Genomic DNA, 24,091 nt, shown 5'->3' on the forward strand with positions numbered 1-24,091 from the left:
GATTGCACCACTCCACTCCAGCATGAGTGACAGGACGAAACCCTGTTTCAAAAAAAAAATTATATCTCAGTTTATACTCCCACCAGCAGTTGTAACTGGTTCTGTAGTTTTGTTTTGTTTGTTTGTTTTTTTTTTTTGAGACGGAGTTTCGCTTTTGTTGCCCAGGCTAGAGTGCAATGGCGCCATCTCGGCTCACCGCAACCTCTGCCTCCCGGGGGTTCAAGCGATTCTCCTGCCTCAACCTCCCCAGTAGCTGGGATTACAGGTACCCGCCACCATGCCCAGCTAATTTTTCATATTTTTAGTAAAGACGGGGTTTCACTATGTTGGTCAGGCTGGTCTCGAACTCCTGACCTCAGGTGATCCACCCGCCTTGGCCTCCCAAAGTGCTGAGATTACAGGCGTGAGTCACCACACCCAGCCAGTTCTGTCACTTTTTATCCTCACCTAATTGGACCAGAGTATCTGTGGCCAAAGTCTCTGCTCTTAACACCATGATGTGCTACCCTCTCTCTTTCTCCTATCCAGGGGACTTTTTCTGGAGGCGGCATGAACCCTGCATGCTTCCTGAGGCCAGCAGTGGTGACTGGGATCTGGGAGCATTACTGCGAGAGATGCATCGAGGGTCACGGGGCCTGAAGTCAGGAGACTGATGAGGCTTCTAGAATATAGGAGATTCCAATGATGTCTGGTGGACTGTTTCTCTTCTACGTGATTGAGAGCTCCAAACCCTTTGGGTGCTCTCTGGCCTGTTCTCAGCAACTCTTCCCACCAGTGGATAGGTTAGATGGACCCTCTACCTTCACTATAACTCTCTTTCTGTCCATCCCCAAGCTGGGTATTATGAGGAGAAAGCACAGTCCCTGATCTGTGTTCCTTCTCTCTCCCCATAGGTGTACAGGGTGGGACCCATGCTGGGCACCATTCGCAGGCCTCACCTCGAATTTCTGTTCTCTAGTGCTTTATGAGAAAAGTTTGTGGCCAGTATGACTTGCCACTATGTGGAGATGGTAGAACCTATCAGTATGTCCCATTCCACCTTCTCCATCATCACACAACCCCACGCCTAGGTCCCAAGTCCCTCACCAGGCCCGAGCACAACTGAACCTCTTTCCCCAAACTTTCCTTCCCCATATTATCCTTTTCCCTCTCCTTGACCGGCTGTTTCCCCAGATCTGATCCCAGCACACCCATACCTTTCCCTAGGGATCAAGGTTTAGGATGTGTTGATCATGGCTGTATTAGAGGACATTAGACCTTCCCATTGCTTCATAGCCATGACTCAGTTTCCTTCCTTTCACTACTTCTTGCTATGACCATGTGAGTTAGGAAAGATGAAATACAAGCTGATTCTAAGGTTTAACTATGAGTCCCTTTCCCATTCCTATCCCTCCAATCCCACCCCCAGCCCATGCGGGGATGAGAGTGTCTTCTCTCTGTTGGTCCCTGTGGTTTAAAAAACCAGGCCTAGAGTTTGAAAAGGGAGGTACTGTCATGGACTGGGGGTAGGGAACCTGGGCTCAGAGAAAGCCAGACACAGCAGAACTATTTTGTCCCAGAGCTGCAGGGTCCACAGATTCCAGCCCAAACTAGCCAATGGGAGAAAGGCTTCTAATCCCTGGGAACTAAAGAATTCTCTTTAGTTATCTAACTTCCCTGCTGAACCCCACTCCTTACCCCCACCCCCACCCTTACCCCTGGCAGACTCAGAGGAGGCTGAGGTCCCCAGGAGCTCAGCCCCAAATGCCATGAAGTGAGCTCAGCTTGATGGGCCTTCCAAAGAGAGCTGAAGAGTATTCTAATGTAGATGTCAATAAGGACTATGAACCCCAATTTTGACACATATAGAAGGGCAGACTCTTTCAGTCCCACTGTCTTCACCCCCACTTCTCATAGTTTCTCCTGCTGTGACCCCAATTCCACCCTCACTGCCATGGCTCTCTTGGCTCATCTCCCAGTTGAGACAGGAGGGAAAATCCAGCATCTTTACCATGTATGGGAGGGGACTTAGCCCTTCACAGCTGTGAAGGGGTTAAGGGGCTGGGCCAGCTACCTCAGTCTGCCCCTCCCAGGGATTAAGAGTCCTCTATAAAGGGGACCATCCACCCAGACAAGGCCACGGGGGTAGCAGGGACCCAGGCACTGTGCCCATCCCCCCTGCCATGTGGGAACTGCGGTCAGCCTCCTTTTGGAGGGCCATATTCGCTGAGTTCTTTGCCACCCTCTTCTATGTCTTCTTCGGGCTGGGGTCCTCACTGCGTTGGGCTCCTGGACCCCTGCATGTTCTGCAGGTGGCTATGGCATTTGGTTTGGCCCTGGCTACACTGGTGCAGTCTGTGGGCCACATCAGTGGAGCCCACGTCAATCCTGCAGTCACTTTTGCTTTCCTTGTGGGCTCCCAGATGTCCCTGCTCCGTGCCTTCTGCTATATGGCAGCCCAGCTCCTGGGAGCTGTGGCTGGGGCTGCTGTGCTGTATAGCGTTACCCCGCCTGCCGTCCGAGGAAACCTAGCACTCAACACGGTAATGGTTGGCTGAGAGGGGATGGGAAACCTAGTGTCCTGACTCTCTGTTACCCTGACTCCCTGACTGGTGCAAGTGAATCAGCTCCCCTGGGGTCTGGGACAATATGTGCATGTGTGAGCATGTGTGTGTCAAAGTGGAGAGGATTGACAGGTGGTTTAGAGCTTTAAGGAAGGCATAGGTCCCTGGACTGATAATTAAGAAACCTGAGTTTGAGTTTCAGCTTTCCTTCCAACTCCTTTCAGGTTCTTGAGGATACTTATTTTACCTTTCAAGGCCTCAGTTTCCTCATCCATGTAAGTGGCTGCAATCATTTCCATCATGAAGGAGCATTGTTAGGAGATACTAAGATGCAAATACAATGATTATGAAGGGGGTTGTATTATCCTTCCTCTCCAGGAACCTGATGCCATAAGGAGATCCTTGCCGGGGAAGTCTTGAGGAGGTAACACTGTGGCAGCCCTCATGAGCTGCCTCTCTTCTTCTTCCTTTGCGCAGTTGCACCCTGGGGTGAGCGTGGCCCAGGCAACCACAGTGGAGATCTTCCTGACACTCCAATTCGTGCTCTGCATCTTTGCCACATACGATGAGAGGCGGAATGGCCAACTAGGCTCCGTGGCCCTGGCCGTTGGCTTCTCCCTTGCCCTGGGGCACCTCTTTGGGGTAAGCAGGAAGGAGAGCAACTTCTCATTCAAGGATTCTGGGGCCCCTAAACCTTTCCCAACTTTTAAGGGTTCTTCCTGTCTACTTCGCTGTCAAACATGCACATTATCCATTGCACTCTGTACTGGCACAAAGGAATCAACTCTGCTCTATCCCTCTCTTGTGACTGCTGTATCTAGTCCTTCTTGACCCCAAGGTAGAAATGCATGCATCATGGCTAGACATGGGCTTTGCCTATGGATCCATAGTCTGTTCCCAGATAGGGCATCAGTTGCCCTCACCCCATTGTGGGAACTCCTGCAGAGTCATGCAGGCTGTCTCTCTCCACTTGCTGCTGATTGGAGACAAGACGCCATCTCTCAGGGGCAATGTGGGTTGTGGGGAGAGAAGCTGGGGTAGAGTAGGGGGGTGTCTGAGTTACAACTGTCTCTTTTGCAGATGTATTATACTGGTGCAGGCATGAATCCTGCCCGCTCCTTTGCTCCTGCCATTCTCACTGGGAACTTCACCAATCACTGGGTGAGTGAAGGGAGAGGGGCAAGATCCTGGAGCCCTTCTGGATGGTTGTGGACTGCAGGTTCCAGGCTGGATTCCTGCTTTCCTTCTGCGTGTACCAGCACTCAGCTAAGGGGGCTGTCAGAGAGTTTGGCATGCCTGTGTGAGCAGGAATCATGATTTTGCCAGAAGGAGAGGCTCTCGCTCATATTGTTCCTTCTCTGGTTAGTCAGGGAGCATGCACTGAGTATTCACTGGTTGCTGAACCAGGGGGTATGAAGAGAGACAAATACAAGCACAATAAATTCTGCTCTCAGAGATCAGGACGTGTTGTGAGCACAAATGGACCTCAGCTCCATCCCAGTTCTTTTTTTTTTTTTTTTTTTAAGACAGAGTCTCGCTCTGCCACCCAGGCTGGAGTGCAGTGGCCAGATCTCAGCTCACCGCAAGCTCTGCCTCCCGGGTTTATGCCATTCTCCTGCCTCAGCCTCCCGAGTAGCTGGGACTGCAGGCACCCGCCACCTCGCCCGGCTAGTTTTTTTGTATTTTTTAGTAGAGACGGAGTTTCACCAGGTTAGCCAGGATGGTCTGGATCTCCTGACCTCGTGATCCGCCCGTCTCGGCCTCCCAAAGTGCTGGGATTACAGGCTTGAGTCACCGCGCCCGGCTCCATCCCAGTTCTAATACATTATTGGTTTTGTGTGTGACCATGGGCAAATAATCACTCTGTGCTTCAGTTTATTTTACTATAAAATGGGACATTACGAGAAATGTGTGAAAGTTATATGTGAGGCTGTTCTCAAACGCCTGACCTGTGATCCGCCTGCCTTGGCCTCCCAAAGTGCTGGAATTACAGGAGTAAGCCACTGTTCCTGTTCAAAATTTTTTATTTTTTATTTTTTAACGAAGTCTGGCTCTGTCGCCCAGGCTGGAGTGCAGTGGCATAATCTCGGCTCACTGCAAGCTCCGCCTCCTGGGTTCATGCCATTCTCCTGCCTCAGCCTCACGTGTAGCTGGGTTTACAGGTGCCCACCACCACACCTGGCTAATTTTTTGTGTTTTTTAGTAGAGACGGGGTTTCACCGTGTTAGTCAGGATGGTTGCAATCTCCTGACCTCATGATCTGTCCGCCTCGGCCTCCCAACGTGCTGGGATTACAGGCGTGAGCCACCATGCCTGGCCCCAGAAATATTTAATATGGTAAATTTTACATGTATTTCACACAATTTATAAAACATTTTTGAAAGCAACATACAAACTAATGCAAATTGATAACAACAAATAGAGTATACACATGCTAAGGTGTGGGATACAGGAGTAATTTGATGAATCAGAAAATAAACGGTGAGTTTATTGTATATATCAAGTGCACAATATCTTGTTTTCCACTAATGCGGTTGGAAAAAGAGCAGCCTTGCTGCTCTGTCCCCTCCCCAAGCCTGAGTATTCCTTTTCTCTTCCTACAGGTGTACTGGGTGGGCCCAATCATTGGAGGGGGTCTGGGCAGCCTCCTCTATGACTTCCTCCTCTTCCCCCGGCTCAAGAGTATTTCTGAGAGACTGTCTGTCCTCAGGGGTGCCAAACCCGAAGACTCCAATGGACAACCAGAAGTCACAGGGGAACCTGTTGAACTGAACACCCAGGCCCTGTAGAAGCTCCAGCTGAATAGAGGGAGTAGAAAGCTTCTGAGTTTACGTGGAGAGGTTGAGTCAGCCCCTAGATGAAGAAAGAGACTGTGGGGAGGGGCATGTACTTCTTTATTTTTTAACTTATGTATGTGTTTTTTTTTTTTTTTTTTTCCCCTTTTGCTGTGTGAAATCTTTCAAGTTGCATTCATGAGCTGGTTGGTGCGAACTTCCCTTCCTCCCCATCCCACCTCTCTTCGCCCTGTGTGCTGATTGTGCATATGAATGTGAATGAGTGTGGCTGTGTCTGAGTTTTGGGGCAATGAGAGCTAAGGAAGCAAAAAGAGGGGCCATCCTATACCTCCCTCCCTTGACCCAGTATGGTGAGTACAGGGTAACCGACACCTTAAGTTTCTGGCCTTTACCCTGTTGCCAGTCAAGTGTGTGGCTCTTGATTTCTGAAGGAACAGAGAAGCAGGGAGTTACTCCTCACACAAGGCAGATGGAGAGAAGTGGAGGAGACAAGGCATTCCAAGGGTTAGGAGAAGGGACTCAAGGGAGGTGGGTGGTGAAAATGGAGATATTAGCCCCAGATCAGGATGCAGGTGTACCAAAGAATTGGGGGAAAGTTAATGGGAACATATAGCCTACTTATCTCAGGGATCCTTGCCCCAGGGACTTGGGTGGGGAAGTAGCTCTGAGAAAAGTGAACACTAGGATTTGAGCTGTTCTGTAAAGCCACATAAACCTGTCTACATCCACTGACTGGTTGTGTTCATTCTGGCATAATGGATCTCTTCAGAGGTCCTGGGCCAAGGAGCTTCCAACCTAAATAGGGCTTGGGTAAGCCTAGAATCTAGAAAAATTAAGCAGCTTAACTGGTCAGCCTGACATCCACTGGTGTGACTGCCTGGCAGATGGTATTTAAGCCCTAAGGCCAACACAGGAAATCTGATTCCTGGAGCAAATAAATGCAGAGGTGGTAGTAGGGGGCATGAGGGGAGAGGCCTTGACTCTGTTTTAATTTATTTAGAGCAAATCAAAACACTCCTCAAATGGCATCTTTCTGCTTTTATCACTAGTTCAGTGTTTCTTTTGTTTTGTGTCTGTGTATTTTTCTCTGTCATCTGTCCTTTCATCTTGAAGGAAATCTCTTCTAACTCCCTCATACCCCAGAAATTGATTCCTTCTATTCAAATGCTTAATAATTCAGGAGATTATTATTCGTTTGAGCCCTATCTTTTTTTTTTTTTTTTAAGAGAGGGGGGTCTTACTATGTTGACCAGGTTGGAATGCAATGGATATTCACAGGCACGACCATCGCACACTACAGCCTAGAAATCCTGGGCTCAAGCGATCTTCCTGCTTCAGCCTCCCCAGTAGCTGGGATTACAGGGGGCCAGAGCAGAGCCCTATTATCTTTTCTTGTTGGCAAGATCATCTCAGCAGAGGCCAGAAAAGACCCTCAACTGATCAATGACTATTTATGGTTGCTTTCTTCCTTTTATGAGCCTCTTATATACTTTGAAAGCTTTAAACTTATACCTATAATACAACAGACATCCCCCACCCCAGAAGACCATTCCTCCCTTTACTTCAGCTCTTTACTTCCTCCCAAATAAAACCTAACTTTTCTAACTGTTTAAGACTTGGAATAGTCCGCTTGACTAGAAGAAGGGGAAGAATGTTTGTAAATTCACCTCTAATCGGACTTTGATTCTACTATAATTCAGCAGAAAATTCATAGCGCTGTGATTTTTAGATCGACCTCACATAAAACAGTCCCTGCACACGCTTCCCTTTTCCTTCCTTCTTCACGAATCTCCGCCCCAGCTCTCTCGGAGTCACGTGGACCAGCCTGGCTCGCCCCGCCTCGCTCTCCGCGCAGGCAGGGACCCGTCCAGACGAGCCTGGTGGCGGAAAGGCTGCGGCCCCGCGCTTGAGGGCCGTTGGCTCCTCCGGGCTTCTGAGGACCCGCAGGGAGCGGGTGAGTGTGTGGCGAGAAGGCGCTAAGCGGACACGGGGATCCTTTCGAAGCTATGGGGGCATTCTCGGGAGGCGCTGAGTCCCTTTTGCCGCCACCTGGTTTAGAGCCGGGGGGCGGGGCTCGTGCTGCAGGCGCGCATGCGCAGTTCTGTTTTCTGCTCCCTTGTCTCCGGCGTTGCGTTCCCAGGTCGCCCCGGAGGCTGACTTATCCCTGGGCTGCTCCGCACAGCTTGGGCCTTCCGCGGGATGGGGTTGTGATGGGAAGGGGCTTGGAACTCCTGAAGTAGAACAGAAGGTGCCTGGGGGAGTTCCACTTCGGAGCTCCGCATCTTGTTGAGACCTGAAAAAAACCAGTGTGTGGCCTGACGGTCAGCAGGGGTCGGAATTTACAGGCCGCTTGACTGACTTCCTGGGTTTTATGGAATGGATTTCTCACTCCCCTCAGTTGCCTAATGTTTGGGTTTGTCAGCTGGTCCTCAGCCGCTAATGAAGCTTTTTTCCTTTTAGCCTCTCAATTCTTTGCCTTTCGTGCTTCGACTAGTACTTTCAAATTTTTTAATTTTTTTTTTTTTTTTTTTTTTTGAGACAGTCTCGCTCTGTCGCCCAGGCTGGAGTGCAGTGGCGCCATCTCGGCTCGCTGCAACCTCCGCCTCCCGAGTTCAAGCGATTCTCTTGCCTCAGATTCCTGAGTAGCTGGGATTACAGGCGCGCGCCACCATGCCCGGCTAATTTCTGCACATGATCTTAGCCAAAAGGCCGAGAAGCGATTTTCTGTATTTTTTTTTTTTTTTTTTTTTTAGTAGAGACTGGGGTTTCACCATATTGGTCAGAATGGTCTCAAACTCCTGACCTCGTGATCCGCCCGACTCGGCTTCCCAAAGTGCTGGGATTACAGGCGTGAACCATCGCGCCTGGCCTGTTTTTTTTGTTTTTTGTTTTTTTTTTGTTTTTTTGGTGTGGTTTTTTTTTTCTTTTTTGAGATGGAGTCTCGCTCTGTTGCCCAGGCTGGAGTGCAATGGCCCGATCCCTTGGCTCATTGCAACCTCCGCCTCCCAGGTTCAAGCGATTCTCCTGCCTCAGCCTCCCAAGTAGCTGGGATTACAGGTGCCTGCCACTACACTCGGCTAATTTTTGTATTTTTAGTAGAGGTGGGGTTTCACCATGTTGGCCAGGCTGGTCTTGAACTCCTGACCTCAAGTGATCCACCCGCCTCGGGCTCCCACAGTGCTGGGATTACAGGTGTGAGTCACCGCACCTGGCCCCATTAGTACTTTGTATAGAGTAAAGGTAGATCATTTCATGTTAAATTTAAAACTCCTCTTTGGCCATCCACAGTTAACCTTAAATCTGTAGGTGGGTGTCTGTGGCCTCACACAGTCTGGCCTTGACCCTCTCAATCTCATTTTGTAAAGTTCTTATGCACCTGACTCCTGGCCACATGGAAAGATTGTGGTTGCCCTCTTTCATGTCTTAGAACTTACGTTCCTGCTGTTCCTTCTGCTTGGAAGTTCTTGACACTGCTCTGCCAAGTGAACTTCTCTTTGAAGACTGAACTTAATTGTCCCTCTGAAAATCAGTTTATCCAGCCTCCTAGGCCAATACACACAATAAAAAGATCAATAAGAGATCAATAAAAGGTTACTGAGCTCCTAACATGTACCATGCACTGTGCTTAGCGCCAGGCTTACAGAGATGAGTAGGACGGAGAGTTCCCATCCCTTTAGGAACTCAAGTCGTAAGGAAAACACACGTAATTGAGTCTTCTGCAGTTACAGTGAAAGGGTCATAAAGAAGTCCTTCCCTGCTTCCTTCCTCCTCTCACTGCACTCCCACCGTCTTACATCCTGATGCCTTCGGATCTTTAGCTCCAAACTCTTCTCCTTCATCTTCCAGACTTGTCTGTTTCAGTTCAGTTTAGTAAAGCATTTATTGAGCACCTACATTGTGCTGCGTAATAATTCCTGATGTGAAAGAGTTTACGTTTTAGTGCAGTTAACATAGGATAGTTAGAATCACCTGAGGAACATTCTCAAAACACTTGCCTAAGCCCCACCTGCGGAAATTCTGATCCTGTAACAAGGATCTGAAAATTCAAAGGTGAATAAGAATTTCTATCTCTACTAAAAAAAAAAAAAAAAAAATACAAAAATTAGCTGGGTGTGGTGGCATGTGTCTGTAATCCCAGCTACTTGGGAGGCTGAGGCAGGAGAATCACTTGAACCCGGGAGGCGGAGGTTGCAGTGAGCCAAGATCACACCACTGCATTCCAGCCTGGGTGACAGAGTGAGACTCCGTCTCCAAAAAAAAAAAAAAGAATATCTGTCCTCAGGGAATCTAAGGCTAATGGAAGGAGTTAGGCTTTTAATTTAACTATTGTTAAATTAAAAATTGTATACAACATGAATTGTAAATACCATGTTGGAAGTCTGAATATGGCACACAGTAAACAAGGAAAAGGAGGTCACTTCTATATGGAGAAGTCAGGAGGAAGTCCTTTTTGGGCATAGTCGTTTTTTTTTTTTGGGGGGGGGACTGAGTTTTGCTCTTGTTGCCCAGGCTGGAGAGCAATGGTGCAGTCTCCCAGGTTCAAGCAATTCTCCTGGCTCAGCCTCCCAAGTAGCTGGAATTATAGGCACCCGCCACCACACCTGGCTAATTTTTGTATTTTTTAGTAGAAACAGTTTCACCATGTTGGGCCAGGCTGGTCTTGAAGTCCTGACCTCAGGCGATCCACCCTCCTCGGCTACCCAAAGTGCTGGGATTACAGGCGTGAGCCACTGCGCCTGGCCTGGACAGTCTTCAGAGCTAAGTTGATACTTGGATGGGAGGCCATTCTGGATAGAGTAGTGGCTTGAGAGAGAAGCTTGAGAGGTAAACAGGAGAGAGATTCATGAAAGACTTTGTATTGTAGGCAATGGGGGTCACTGAAACTTTAGTTTTTTATAGTAATGCATGCTAATAGTAAATAATTCAAATAGTATCAAAGTGAAAGACAAATATTTCTCCTATCCTAGATCCCCCAGTTCTCAGAGACAATCACTATGAAGTTTCTTATGTATCCATTGAAGTGTTTTAAGCAGGATTGTTATATGCCTAAATTGGGTAACCATATTGAGGCTAGATAGAACAAGACTGGAGGCAGCTGGGTTCATGCCTGTGATCCCAGCACTTTGGGAGCCCAGGAGTTAAAGACCAGCCTGGGCAACATGGCAAAACCTTGTCCCTACCAAAAATACAAAAATTAGCAGGGTGTGATGACGTACCATATAGTCCCAGCTATTTGGGAGACGGAGGTGGGAAAGTTGCTTGAGCCTGGGAGGTCGAGGCTACCAGGAGCTGTGATTGCATCACTGCGCTCCAGTCTGGGTGACAAAGCGAGACCCTCTGTCAAAAAAGAAAAAAAGCCTGAAGGCAGAGAAAGAGGATAGGAAGAGGTTGAGTAACCTAAGCAAGAGCTACTCAGGAACTGAACTAAGGCAGTAGCAATTGGGATAAAAGGATAGACAGCGACTGATAGAAAAACTTAAGAAAGTTAAGTGAGATAGAGCCTAGGTTTCTTTTTTTTTTTTTTTTTTTGAGATGGAGTTTCACTCTTTTCGCTCTTGTTGCCCAAGCTAGAGTGCAATGGCGCGATCTCAGTTCACCGCAACCTCGGCCTCCCGGGTTCAAGCGAGTCTCCTGCCTCAGCCTCCTGAGTAGCTGGGATTACAGGCATGCACCTCTACACCTGGCTAATTTTGTATTTTTAGTAGAGACAGGGTGTCTCCATGTTGGTCAGGCTAGTCTTGAACTCCTGACCTCAGGTGATCCGCCCTCCTCGGCCTCCCAAAGTGCTGGGATTACAGGCATGAGCCACCGCGCCCAGCCTCTTTTTTTTTTTTTTGAGATGGAGTTTCTTTCTTGTTGCCCAGGCTGGAGTGCAATAGTGCGATCTAAGCTCACCACAACCTCCGCCTCCTGGGTTCAAGCGATTCTCCTGTCTCAGCCTCCCAAGTATCTGGGATTACAGGCATGCGCCACCACACCCAGCTAATTTTGTATTTTTAGTAGAGATGGGGTTTCTCCATGTTGGTCAGGCTGGTCTCGAACTCCCAACCTCAGGTGATCCACCCACCTCAGCCTCCGAAAGTGCTGGGATTACAGGCGTGAGCCAGTGCGCCTGGCCCTAGGTTTCTTTTAGTAAGGTGAAACTCTTAGCCTTCTTCACTGAGGGAGATAATATCAGTCCTTGAGAGAGCCAAAGTGGAGACAGACTTGGGAAGATGAGTTCAGCTTTGGACCTGTTGAGGTATCTTTGAGACATGAAGGTAGAGAATGCTATTCAGTTAGTTTAATATATGAGATTGTCAACTCAAGAGCTCAGAGGGGCCAGAAAAACAGATTTGCTGGGTCTGGCTTGGATGGTAGTTGAAGTGCATGGGAGAGGGTGAGTTTGCCCAATCAGGCCTTGTACAGTGATAAGGGAAGAAGGCTAAAGATGCAGGCCTATGGAAAATCAGCACTTAAGTAGGAGGAGGAACAGCCAATAAGAGGTCAAAGGGAAAAGTTTTATTTTATGTTGGATTTTTTTCCCCCTTAAGATGAGCTAGGACAGGTGTGGGGGCACATGCCTATAATCCCAGCACTTTGGGTGGCTGGGGTGGGAGGATAGCTTGAGCCTGGGGGGTTGAGACTGCAGTGAGCTGAGATCACACCACTGCACATCACTACACTTTTGAGACACTATCTCAAAAGAAAAAAAAGGTGGAATACCCTTGAGCAACTCATAATATATGGGGATAGGGCTAGCATAAAGGGAAGGTTGGAAATAAGGAATAACCAGCTAAGGGACAGGAAGTGATTAATGAGGATCACAGAGTGCTTAGATTAGAAGCAAAGAAATAAGGGTGGGTGTTTGAAATATGTATGTTTTTAGGCTCGGGTGGAGAGAGTTGAGAGAGTTCATGTCTGATAACCTCAATTGTTCCTAAGAGGAAGGGAGCACATAAACCAGGTGGGAGGCAAGGAAGCAGTGGAGTGAAGGGGCTTGAGGATAATGATGAAAGTTAGGGATAGTGGTTCTTTGGGAAGAGACAATGAAGCTGACCAAGAATACCAAAATGAAACCGGGCGCAGTGGCTCATGCCTGTAATCCCAGCATTTTGGGAGGCCGAGGCAGGCGGATCACAAGGTCGGGGGTTCCAGACCAGCCTGGCCAGCATGGTGAAACCCTGTCTCTACTAAAAATCAAAAATTAGCCAGGTGTGGTGGCACGGACCTGTAGTCCCAGCTACTTGGGAGGCTGAGGCAGGAGAATTGCTTGAACCTGGGAGACGGAGTTGCAGTGAACCGAGATTGTGCCACTGCACTCCAGCCTGGATGACAGAGCGAGACTCTGTCTCAAAAAAAAAAAAAAAAGAATACTGAAATGATTTGCTGCTGCTCAGGTTGCAGGCTATACATGTGTCTTATATCACTATACAGGGTCATTTGGTTTTCTCCAGCACATCTGGGCCTAGATTTGAGTTGAAGTCTAGGAAGCAGATGGTTGCATTGATCTGAGGTTATGGTCTTTCGCAGGTGCGCTGCAAGGAAAAGAGTACGCTGAAAGGAAAAGAGATGGAGGCCACATGGGAAAATGGTCAAACTGATGTGTATAGTGATACAGTAGTAGGATATGTGTAACCCTGGTTTGATCATTTTGTTTTCTATCTCAGAAATCTTCAGTGGCTCCCTGGCTTAGGTTCTAAATCTTTGAACTGATGGACAGAGATGAGGTTTTTCCCATAAAGCTGGGTCCCGCTGCTTTTCCATTGATTTCCTGATAGACCCATCTATTCATAATGGCTCCCTCTTTGGTTTTGTACTGGCAGTTCTCTGCTTAAATGCCCCTCCTATTCCCAGCTGCCTTAATCCTATGCAGCTTTCAAAGGCCCAGTTCTAATCATGCTTCCTCAGACAAAACCTCCTTGACCACTTTAACCTGAAAAGAGTACTAGTTTTTTAGTTTTTTTCAGTATCACGTATTTACAGCTTGTACTGCCTTATCTTTTACATTGGCTATCTATATTATGTGGGTTTTATTTCTGCAACTAAATTTCTTAAATTTCTTTAGTACTGCCATTGCACCTGCACACTATTTTTTGCCAGGAAGGTTCTCCCTAAGCATGTAGTAACTGACTATAGAGTCTGACAGATGGAGAGGAAATTAATATTTGTGGGTTTCTTTCTGTTTGTTTTGTTTGTTTGTCTTTTGAGACAGGGTCTCACTCTGTTACCCAGGCTGGAGTGCAGTGGCACGATTTCAGCTTATTGCAACCTCGACCTCCTGGGTTCAAGTGATCCTCCTGCCTTAGCCTCCTGGGTAGCTGGGACTAAAGGTGTACATCAGCACGCCCGGCTAATTTTTGTATTTTATTTTTTGTAGAGACTGGGCTTCGCTATGTTGCCCAGCTGGTCTCAAACTCCTGAACTCAAGTGATCCTCCCACCTCAGCCTCCCAAAGTGCTAGGATTACAGGCGTGAGCCACCATGTCCAGCCAGAGGTTCTTACTTTGTGCTCAGCACTAGGTAGACTGCTTAATATCACTGCTTCTCAAACTGTCTTGGTAAAGGACGAGGTAGATTTTTCCTTCAAGCTGTTGCAGATCTGTAGTGTTCTAAAAGCACTTCCGTAAAATAAAATTACTAGAAAAATAACATTTAAAAAGACATACAGAATACAGGCTTTTTATTATTATCGTTATTAGATTCAACAAACATTGGCTGAGTGCAATGGCTCATGCCTGTAATCCCAGCACTTTGGGAGGCCGAGGTGGGTAGATCACTTGAGGCCAGGAGTTCGAGAGCAGCCTAGGCGTCATGGTGAAACCCCATCTCAACTACAAAATACAAAAAAAGTAGCCTGGCATGGTGGCACAGGCCTGTAATCCCAGCTACTTGGGAGGCTGAGGCACTATAATAGTTTGAACCCGGGAGGTGGAGGTTTCAGTGAGCCAAGATTACGCCACTGCACTTCAGCCTGGGTGACAGAGGGAGATCCTGTCTCAAAACAAAACGAAACTGTAAACTGCCTGTCAAATTGCTCTAAGATGAGATCAGGAGTTCAAGACCAACCTGGTCAATATGGTGAAACCCCGTCTCTACTAAAAATACAAAAATTAGCCGGGCATGGTGGCGCATGCCTGTAGTCCCAGCTACTCAGGAGGCTGAGGCAGAAGAGTTGCTTGAACCCGGGAGGCGGAGGTTGCAGTGAGCTGAGATCGTGCCATTGCACTCCAGCCTGGGCGACAGAGCAAGATTCTGACTCTGTCTCAGGAAAAAAAAAAAAAAAAGTAAGTTAATTTGAATTGCAAATGCATTTAATATTTTATCTGTTGTTTTCTTTTGGTTCTTGCATTTTAATGCCTCCAAGTATTGATTTCAGATGAATATTGCTTCATCTGAACTGCCTGATACTTAGTAGGAAAAGTAACTAATATCCCTTTTAAATGTCCAGATCCACTGACTCTATGGTGTTTGACAAAATTCTCATCTGGTCTATGATTAAATGTGAAAATAAAGTCAATGTAATGAATTTTTTTCATGAAGTCATATTTATTAAATTTAAAGGACAGTATTTTATCCTGAGATTTTTGTCTATAGTTTTTTTTGGTGTTAAAATGGTAGAAACAGAATGTGTATAGTAATTGTGTGGAGTGTTTATAACAGCTGTTTGAGATATAATTCATATACTGTAAAATTCACCCTTTTAAAGTGTACAGTTCAGGTTAGGTGTGGTGGCTCATACCTGTAATCTCAGCACTTTCGGAGGCCAAGGCAGGAGGATTGCTTGAGGCCAGCCAGGAGTTTGAGACCAGTGTGGGCAACATAGGGAGGTACCGGCTCTACACAAAATTAAAAACTTACCCAGGTGTGGTATTGAACACCTGTGGCCCCAGCTACTTGGGAGGCTGAGGTGGGAGGATTGCTTGTGCCAAGGAATTGAGGCTATAGTGAGCCATGATCTGTACTCCAGCCTGGGCTGGTCAACAGAGTGAGACCCTGTCTCAAAAAAAAAAAAAAAACAAAAAAAAAAAAACAAGAAAACCCCTGTACAATTCTGTGATTTTTAGTGTATTCAGAGAGTTGTACAACCATTTCTGCCCACCTCAGCCTCCTAAAGTGCTGAGATTACAGGTGTGAGCCGCTGTGCCCATATCAACCTATTGCATTTGCCTATTCTGGACATTTCATATAAATACCATCATACAATATATGACCTTTTGTGTCTGACTTCTTTTTTTTTTTTTTGAGATGGAGTTTTTGCTCTTGTTGCCCAGGCTGGAGTGCAGTGGCGCGATTTGGGCTCACTGCAACCTCTGCCTCCTAAGTTCAAGCGATTCTCCTGCCTCAGCCTCCCGAGTAGCTGGGATTACAGGCGCCCACCACCACGCCCAGCTAATTTTTTTGTATTTTTAGTAGAGACGGGGTTTCACCATGTTGGCCAGGCTGGTCTCAAACTCCTGGCCTCAGGGTAATCTGCCTACCTTGGCCTCCCAAAGTGCTGGGATTACAGGTGTGAGCCACCACACCCGGCTGTGTTTGACTTCTTTCACTGAACATGTTTTCAGGTTTCATCTGCTTCGTGGCATGTATCAGTCAGTATTCCATTCCTCTTTTTTTTTTTTTTTTTTTTTTTGACACGGAGTCTTGCTTAGTCATCTTGGCTGGAGTGCAGTGGTGCAATATCGGCCCATTGCGCCTCCACCTCCCAGGCTCAAGTGATTCTCCCACCTCAGCTTCTCTAGTAGCTGGGACCACAAGCACGCACCACCACACTTGGATAATTTTATTTTTTAATTTTTTTGTAGAGATGAGACTCAGTATATTGCCCAAACTGGTCTTAAACTCCTGGGCTCAAGTGATCCTCCCGCCTTGGCCTCCTGAAGTACTGGGATTTCAGGCATGAGCCACTGAGCCCAGCTGTGCCCTTTTTAAATATAGACTTTCAAATTTGAGTTAGCATAGTTAGGAGGCAGGAGGATCACTTGAGGTCAGGAGTTCCAGAGCAGCCTGGGCAACATGGTGAAACCCTGTCTCTACCAAAAATACCAAAAAAATTAGCTGGGCACGCCGGGCACGGTGGCTCACGCCTGTAATCCCTGCATTTTGTGAGGCAGAGACGGCCGGATCACCTGAGGTCGGGAGTTTGAGATCAGTCTGACCAACATGGAGAAATCTCGTCTCTACTAAAAATACAAAATTAGCGGGGTGTGGTGGTGCATGCCTGTAATCCCAGCTACTTGGGAGGCTGAGGCAAGAGAATTGCTTAAACCTGGGAGGCAGAGGTTGCGGTGAGCCAAGATCACGCCATTGCACTCCAGCCTGGGCAACAAGAGTGAAACTGCGTCTCAAAAAAAAAGAAAAAAATAGCTGGGCATGGTGGCATATGCCTGTGCTCCCAGCTACTCGGGAGGCTGAGGTGGGAGGATGACTTGAGCCGGGGAGGTGGAGCCTTCAGTGAGTGGAGATTGTGCCACTGTACTCCAGCATGGATGACAGAATGAGACCCCTATCTCAATAAATAAAATAACTCACTTATAAAAACATTATATTGGGATGTTTATTCTCTCTGATCCTGTTTTTCTTGATTTGTAATGTGGAGATGATTGTACCTGTCACTGAGGACTTGTGTGTTCAAAGTATTTAAAGCTATGAAGGCCTGCTGGGCGCTGTGGCTCATGTAGCCTGGAATCCCAGCACTTTGGGAGGCCTAGGCAGGCAGATCTCTTGAGCTCAGGAGTTGATCAGCCTGGGCAACATGGCCAAACCCAGTCTCTACAAAAAATTAAAAAATTAGCTGGGGCCGGGTGCAGTGGCTCATACCTGTAATCCCAGCACTTTGGGAGGCCGAGGCAGGTAGATCACTTGTGGTCAGGAGTTCGAGACCAGAGTGCCCAACATGGTGAAACCCCATCTTTACTAAAAATACAAAAATTACCCAGGCGCAGTGGTGGGCACCTGTAGTCCCAGCTACTTGCGATGCTGAGGCAGGAGAATCGCTTGAACCTGGGAGGGAGGTGGAGCTTCCAGTGAGTCAAGATCGTGCCACTGCGCCCCAGTCTGGGCGACAGAGTGAAACTCCATCTCAGGAAAAAAAAAAAAAAAGTTTATCAAGCCCAGTATTAACACTGGGAGCGAGAGAGCAGACTGACCTCTGCAAAATGAGATCAGCATGAGTTTGGTGTAGTTTGGGTCTTTTTATGTGTTTTTTTGGCTGCCTAATCTCTAGCCAATGTCTGCCTTTCTGATTGATGGGTGTGTTGCTTAGTGCTTGCCTGCTGCCTCCATCCCATAATTTTTTTTTTTTTTTTTTCGAGACGGAGTCTCGCTCTGTCGCCCAGGCTGGAGTGCAGTGGCCGGGATCTCAGCTCACTGCAAGCTCCGCCTCCCGGATTCACGCCATTCTCCTGCCTCAGCCTCCCGAGTAGCTGGGACTACAGGCGCCCGCCAGGTCGCCCGGCTAGTTTTTTTTTTATTTGTATTTTTAGTAGAGACGGGGTTTCACCATGTTAGCCAGGATGGTCTTGATCTCCTGACCTCGTGATCCGCCCGTCTCGGCCTCCCAAAGTGCTGGGATTACAGGCTTGAGCCACCACGCCCGGCCTCCATCCCATAATTTTAAGTACGTGCATGATATTCAGTCCATATGCATGAGTTTTGATGAGCTGATTATCATACGGGGTATGATAAGGACAGGTTTTTCTCTTTGATGCATATGCCTTGCCCTGAAGAACTGCCCCTTGCTGGTTTGGTCTGGATCCTGCTGGCCATGGGGTCCTTGCTTGCTTCTCTTACTTTTTGTGTTTTGGCCTGCTTAACTTCTGCCTCTTATCTTGCTTCTTGCTCACCTACCCCTTCACCTTGCTTCAGCTCTCATGTTCTTACTAATTCTAATTCTGCCCTTTATCCAACTTTGAATTCCCTTTGGTATTATCCTGCCTCATTTTCCCTATTGTGCTGCTTCAGTTACAGTGAGCCATGGGACCACAGACTTGTGCCACCACACCTGGCTAATTACAAAAAAATATTTTTGGTAGTGGCCGGACACTGTGGCTCACGCCTGTAATCCCAGCACTTTGGGAGGCCGAGGTGGGTGGATCACCTGAGGTCAGGAGTTCGAGACTCACCTAGCCAATTTGACAAAACCCAGTCTCTACTAAAAATACAAAAATTAGCCAGGCCTGGTGGCTCATGCCTGTAGTCCCAACTACTCAGGAGGCTGAGGCAGGAGAATCGTTTGAGCCCAGGAGGTAGAAGTTGCAGTGAGCCGAGATCGCTCCACTGCACTCCAGCCTGTGACAGAGTGAGACTCTGTTTCAAAAAAAATGTTTTGTAGAGATGGGGGTCTCACTTTTTTGCCCAGTCTGGTCTTAAACTCCTGGGCTCAAGTGATCCTCCTGCCTTAGCCTCCCAAAGTGCTGGGGTTACAGGTATGAGCTGCCATGCCCAGGCTGATTTTTTTTTTTTTTTTTTTTTTTTGAGACAGAATCTCACTCTGTCGCCTAGGCTGAAGTGTGGTGGCTCAATCTTGGCTCACCGCAACCCCTGCCTCCGGGCTCAAGCAATCCTCCCGCCTCAGCCTCAGCCTCAGAGTAGCGGGGACTACAGGCACACACCACCACATCCAGCAAATTTTCTTTTCTTTTTTGGTAGAGACGGGGTTTCTTTTTTTTCTTTTTCGTATTTTTAGTAGAGACGGGATTTTGACATGTTGTCCAGGCTGGTCTCCAGCTCCTAGACTCAAGCAATCAACCCGCCTCAGCCTCCCAAAGTGCTGGGATTACAGGCATGAGACATCATGCCTGGCCGATTTTTAAAATAGTTGTTTTCACCAGGGAGAGCTGGAATTCCTGTTGAAAACTCTTATTCCAGTTCCAGTGAATGTGGGCCCAAGGCTGCAGGCTTGCCTTGTGAGCCCTGATCTGAGAGCTTACGATAGATTGTCTAACCCATTTTTTCCTCTGCTTTGCATGTTGCTCCACAGCCTGGTTTTGTCAAAACTGCAGAAGGATTAGAACTGGAAGTCCTGAGTCTCTTCCATTACCTCTTCTTTTCTGGCATCTGCCAGGACCCCTTCTTCCCTATCTCCTTTCTCCTCCTCTTTTTTTTTTTTTTTTTTTTTTGAGACGAAATCTCGCTGTGTCACCCAGGCTGTAGGGCAGTGGTGCTATCTCAGGTCACTGCAACCTCTACCTCCCCGGTTCAAGCGATTCACCTGCCTCAGCCTCCCAAATAGCAGGGATTACAGGCGCCTGCCACCACACCCAGCTAATTTTTTATTTTTAGTGGAGATAGGGTTTCACCATATTGACCAGGCTGATCTCGAACTCCTGACCTCAGGTGATCCACCTGCCTTGGCCTCCCAAAGTGCTGGGATGACAGGGGTGAGCCACTGCGCCCAGCCTCTCCTCCCTTTTATTTTGGTAGCCAGCAGGGATGGCTGTTACAGCCTCTTATTTTTGCCTTTCAGGTAAAGTGGTATGTTGAAAATAGAGGCTTGGGTCCTCTGCTGTGGCCATTTTTACAAATACTGAATTTTAGATTGGTCTGCGCTGGAGGAACCAAGATAAAGGGGGAGGGTAGCAGGCAGGACTGTGTGAGGTTATCTGTCTGGGAGCCTTGCCAGATATGGCTTTGTCTCTGCTATTAGAAGACTTTATCATTTTGTACCTTTTAGTGCCAAAGTATGATTTTGTGCCTCCTTTTGAAGAGTATGTGCTGACGCAGCATGTTTATAGCTCTGTTGTCTATTTTTGTCAGCTTCCTTGGAGAGAGGACACAGGGAAGCCCTTCAACGTGTGTGTGTGTGTGTGTGTGTGTGTGTGTATGTATGTGTGTATGTGTATGCATATGTGTATGGGCATGCTTATGTGCACATGCACACAGTAGTCTTTCTAAAAAAGCTGGATGTATCTTTGCGGAGAGTCAGGGATTTTATACACTGAACCTGCCTCACTGGAGCCCAGGTTTCAGGGTCTGCAGGTGCCTGAGAAAGGATGACAAAAGGAAGTCTCCTTTCAGTTCTTCTGCTCACTCAGTGAATGTTTTACTGGCTCAATTTATGGCTGGGCTGAACAGTTAGAAAATAATTTTTTTTTTTTTTTTTTTAACGGAGTCTCCCTCTGTAGTCCAGGCTGGAGCGCAGTAGCACAATCTCGGCTCACTGCAAGCTCCACCTCCCAAGTTCACGCCATTCTCCTGCCTCAGCCTCCTGAATAGCTGGGACTATAGGCATCCGCCACCAACACCCGGCTAAATTTTTGTATTTTTAGTAGAGACAGGGTTTCACTGTGATTAGCCAGGATGGTCTCAATTTCCTGACCTCGTGATCCGCCTGCCTTGGCCTCCCAAAGTGCTGGGATTACAGGTGTGAGCCACCGGGCCCGGCCAACGCCCAGCTAATTTTTGTATTTTTAGTAGAAGATGGGGTTTCACCATGTTGGCCAAGCTGGTCTCGAACTCCTGACCTCAGGTGATCTGCCTGCCTTGGCCTTCCAAAGTGCTGGGATTACAGGCATGAGCCACCACACCTGGCCTACAAAAATGTTTTAAAAGGCCAGGCATGGTGGCACATGCCTAGAGTCATAGCTACTCAGGAGGCTGAGGCAGGAGGACTGCTTGAGTCCAGGAATTTGAGGTTACAATGAGCTATGATCATGTCACTGTACTCCAGCCTGGGCAACAGAGTGAAACCCTGTGTCTTTTTTTTTTTTTTTTAAGGGAGATGATTCTTTGTGAGAGAGTGATAGGGAATGTACCAGTTTCTATTCACTCCCTTTCCTCACCTGTTCTGTTAGATGCTGATTTCTACTGAGATTACCAAGGTTTAAGAGTAACTTTGGAGAGGAGAGTGAAGGACCTTTCTCTACACATTCTCAGTGTCTCAGAAGCCTCAGGGCTCCTGGGATGTATTAGATCCTTGGTGGAATCACTGTATGGCCAGAGCTCGGTTTTTTAATTCCTGTGGTGCATCAAAGCTGTGTCTGCATGGAAGAGCCACAGAAAGTGGAGGGTGACAAGGTTTGAGCAATTTATTTTTTCCGGAGACTCTGTAGACCAGGCTGGAATGTAGTGGTGCGATCACAGCTCATTGCAACCTCGAACACCTCGGCTCAAGTAGTTCTCTCGCCCCAGCCTCCTGAGTAGGAGGACTACAGGTGTGTGCCACAACACTTGGCTTTTTGTACAGATGGGGTCTCACGATGTTGCCCAGGCTAATCTTGAACACTGGGACAAATGATCATCATGTCTTGGCCGCCTAAAGTGCTGAGATAATAGGCATGAGCCACTGTGCCCCGCCAGGGTCTAACAATTTTATTTATTTATTTATTTTGAGACAGAGTCTCTCTCTGTTGCCCAGGCCAGAGTGCAGTGGCATGATCTTGGCTCACCGCAACCTCTGCCTCCTGGATTTAAGCGATTCTCCTGCCTCAGCCTTCCAAGTGGCTAGGATTATAGGCATGTGCCACCACGCCTGGCTAATTTTGTATTTTTAGTAGAGACAGGGTTTCTTCATGTTGGTCAGGCTGGTCTCGAACTCCCAACCTCAGGTAATCTGCCCGCCTCAGCCTCCCAAAGTGCTGGGATTACAGGAGTGAGTCACCGTGTCTGGCCAGGGCAGGTGCTTAATTCATAGGCTGGAGCCTCTTTGGTTTTAATCAGGTAGAAGCCATAATTTAAAACTTTCCCTGGGACTGAGAGCAGAACTTTTGGTCGTGACAAAAGTCAAACATTTGAGGATCTTGTTCAGAATATTCTGAGCATTAGGGCCTTCTCCTGTTCCTATTTTCTTTTCATGGAGAGGACCTTACATTTTTTATCTTTCTCTATCTCTGCAGGCCTCGTCATTTCTGTCTCCTGTTTCTCCACTTCCTTCTCTATTGGTTGGTCCACTGATGTATGGACTTGCATATGATGAACTGTGAACTTCTAGCCACATGTAGTGCCCTCGGGTACTTGGAGGGAGACACTTACCACAAGGAACCGGATTGCTTAGGTAAGTACCTTTTTGAGGAAACAGGAAAAAAATTTGCTTGAATTAAGGAGGTCTGTTGAATTTCTCAAACCATGGGTGTGAAAATTATGTGGGTCTGGATGGAGCTTCTTCCAAGGTTCCACATGCATGTTTTGTTCTGTCTCTGAAGAGAGCGTGAAGGATCTGATCCGCTATTTGAGGCATGAGGATGAGACACGAGATGTGCGGCAGCAACTGGGGGCAGCCCAGATCCTACAGAGCGACCTTCTGCCCATCCTTACCCAGCACCGCCAGGACAAGCCTCTCTTTGATGCTGTTATCAGGTTGCCTCCCTAGCTTTTAAACTTTCGCCACCTGCCAGCCTTTGGTGTTTGAACTGATAGGTCTGGCGTTTGAGCTGGTAAGGAAACTTAACAACTTCTCTCTCCTTCATTGTCTCCCAGACTGATGGTGAACTTGACACAACCAGCCTTGCTCTGTTTTGGTAGTCTGCCTAAGGAACCCAGCTTTCGGCACCATTTTTTGCAGGTGCTAACTTATTTGCAGGCCTACAAAGAGGTGAGGCTTTCCTTTGGAGTTCCTGGGGTGGAATATGGGGCAGTGGTGAAGAAGTGGATGACTGCTACTTAAGATCCAGTTCCCTATTTCACAGGCCTTTGCCAGTGAGAAGGCTTTTGGAGTCCTCAGTGAAACCTTGTATGAGCTGTTGCAGCTGGTGAGTCTTCACCTTACAGGATCCCATGGGACAGCACTTTGCACCTTCTCCGGGTGGAGGAGGAGATGCTGAGATATGGTCCCAGTCCTTGGGGATATGGTAGTCCGATCCATAGTCTCTGGCTGCCTCATTACTGTTTGAACTCTCTTTTTAATCCTGCTTCTCTTCTGTGCCTGGTCTTCCAGCCAGGGTACATGCTGCCTGCCTTCCACAGGGAGTCTCTTCCTCTTGCTCTCTTCTGATTAGGGCTGGGAGGAACGGCAGGAGGAAGACAACCTGCTAATTGAGCGGATCCTACTGCTGGTCAGAAATATTCTCCATGTCCCAGCTGACCTTGATCAGGAGAAGGTGAGCGTCTTGGGTATTCTGTGTTCTTGTGCATGATTAGGTTGAGCTGCCCTTTTTTTTTTTTTTTTTTTTTTTTGAGACAGAGTCTTGCTCTGTCACCCAGGCTGGAGTGCAGTGGCATGATCTCGGCTTACTGCCTCAGCCTCAGCTTCCTGAGTAGCTGGGACAATAGGCACCCGCTACCCTGCCTGGCTAATTTTTTTTGTATTTTTAGTAAAGACAGGGTTTCACTGTGTTAGCCAGGATGGCCTCAATCTCCTGACCTCGTGATCTGTCCGCCTTGGCCTCCCAAAGTGCTGGGATTACAGGCGTGAGCCACCGTGCCCGGCCAAGCTGTTCTTTCTGGGCTACTCTGTCCTCTGACAAGTCTGGGAGAGGAGGCTTGGTCAAAGAATGAGTTGGAGAGCTTCAAGGCAGGGCAGTGGGATTGAATGAGCTCCCTTTCTACCCTCACCACTCACTGCTCAGAAGATTGATGATGACGCCAGTGTCCATGACCAGCTTCTCTGGGCGATTCACCTCAGTGGCCTGGACGACCTCCTCCTCTTTCTGGCCAGCTCGTCTGCTGAGCAGCAATGGAGCCTACATGTGCTAGAGATTGTCTCCCTTATGTTTCGTGACCAGGTGAGACCCTGGCCTATTGTCCGAGTCCCCTCCACCCATGTACTTTTCTGCTATACAGCCAGAATTGCTCTTGTGATAACGGCTGCATTATTTGGGGAAGGCAGGTTACAGCGGG

General features: G+C 47.8%; 2 protein-coding genes across 5 annotated transcripts in view; both read left to right on the top strand.

Annotated features, from left to right (window-relative positions):
* The first annotated feature begins 2,126 nt into the window (after positions 1-2,126).
* On the top strand, positions 2,127-7,100 carry MIP (major intrinsic protein of lens fiber). Its single transcript, XM_010377784.2, has 4 exons — positions 2,127-2,522; positions 3,021-3,185; positions 3,624-3,704; positions 5,147-7,100. The coding sequence occupies exons 1-4, from the start codon at positions 2,163-2,165 to the stop codon at positions 5,330-5,332; spliced, it is 792 nt and encodes a 263-aa protein (XP_010376086.1). The 5' UTR covers positions 2,127-2,162; the 3' UTR covers positions 5,333-7,100.
* A 36-nt stretch (positions 7,101-7,136) lies between these two features.
* TIMELESS (timeless circadian regulator) overlaps positions 7,137-24,091 on the top strand; it is a 32,868-nt gene continuing 15,913 nt past the window's right edge. The window contains exons 1-7 of one of the 4 annotated variants that reach the window (XM_030939133.1): positions 7,137-7,292; positions 22,153-22,310; positions 22,459-22,612; positions 22,733-22,847; positions 22,927-23,004; positions 23,251-23,352; positions 23,821-23,976. In XM_030939133.1, coding sequence (XP_030794993.1) covers positions 22,214-22,310; positions 22,459-22,612; positions 22,733-22,847; positions 22,927-23,004; positions 23,251-23,352; positions 23,821-23,976 — 702 coding nt within the window. In that variant the 5' untranslated portion in view covers positions 7,137-7,292; positions 22,153-22,213. The remainder of the gene's footprint in view (positions 7,293-22,152; positions 22,311-22,458; positions 22,613-22,732; positions 22,848-22,926; positions 23,005-23,250; positions 23,353-23,820; positions 23,977-24,091) is intronic. The other 3 variants (XM_030939134.1, XM_010377785.2, XM_030939135.1) reach the window with 3 other exon arrangements.

The sequence above is a fragment of the Rhinopithecus roxellana genome, chromosome 10 (assembly GCF_007565055.1).
Source record: "Rhinopithecus roxellana isolate Shanxi Qingling chromosome 10, ASM756505v1, whole genome shotgun sequence".
Lineage (NCBI taxonomy): Eukaryota > Metazoa > Chordata > Mammalia > Primates > Cercopithecidae > Rhinopithecus > Rhinopithecus roxellana.

Bases quoted from the DNA above. Each gene is read 5' to 3' on its own strand.
- MIP (XM_010377784.2), top strand. From the start codon at position 2,163: ATGTGGGAACTGCGGTCAGCCTCCTTTTGGAGGGCCATATTCGCTGAG. The intron at 2,523-3,020 runs GTAATGGTTGGC...TCCTTTGCGCAG, and splicing joins GAAACCTAGCACTCAACACG to TTGCACCCTGGGGTGAGCGT. The intron at 3,705-5,146 runs GTGAGTGAAGGG...CTCTTCCTACAG, and splicing joins GGAACTTCACCAATCACTGG to GTGTACTGGGTGGGCCCAAT.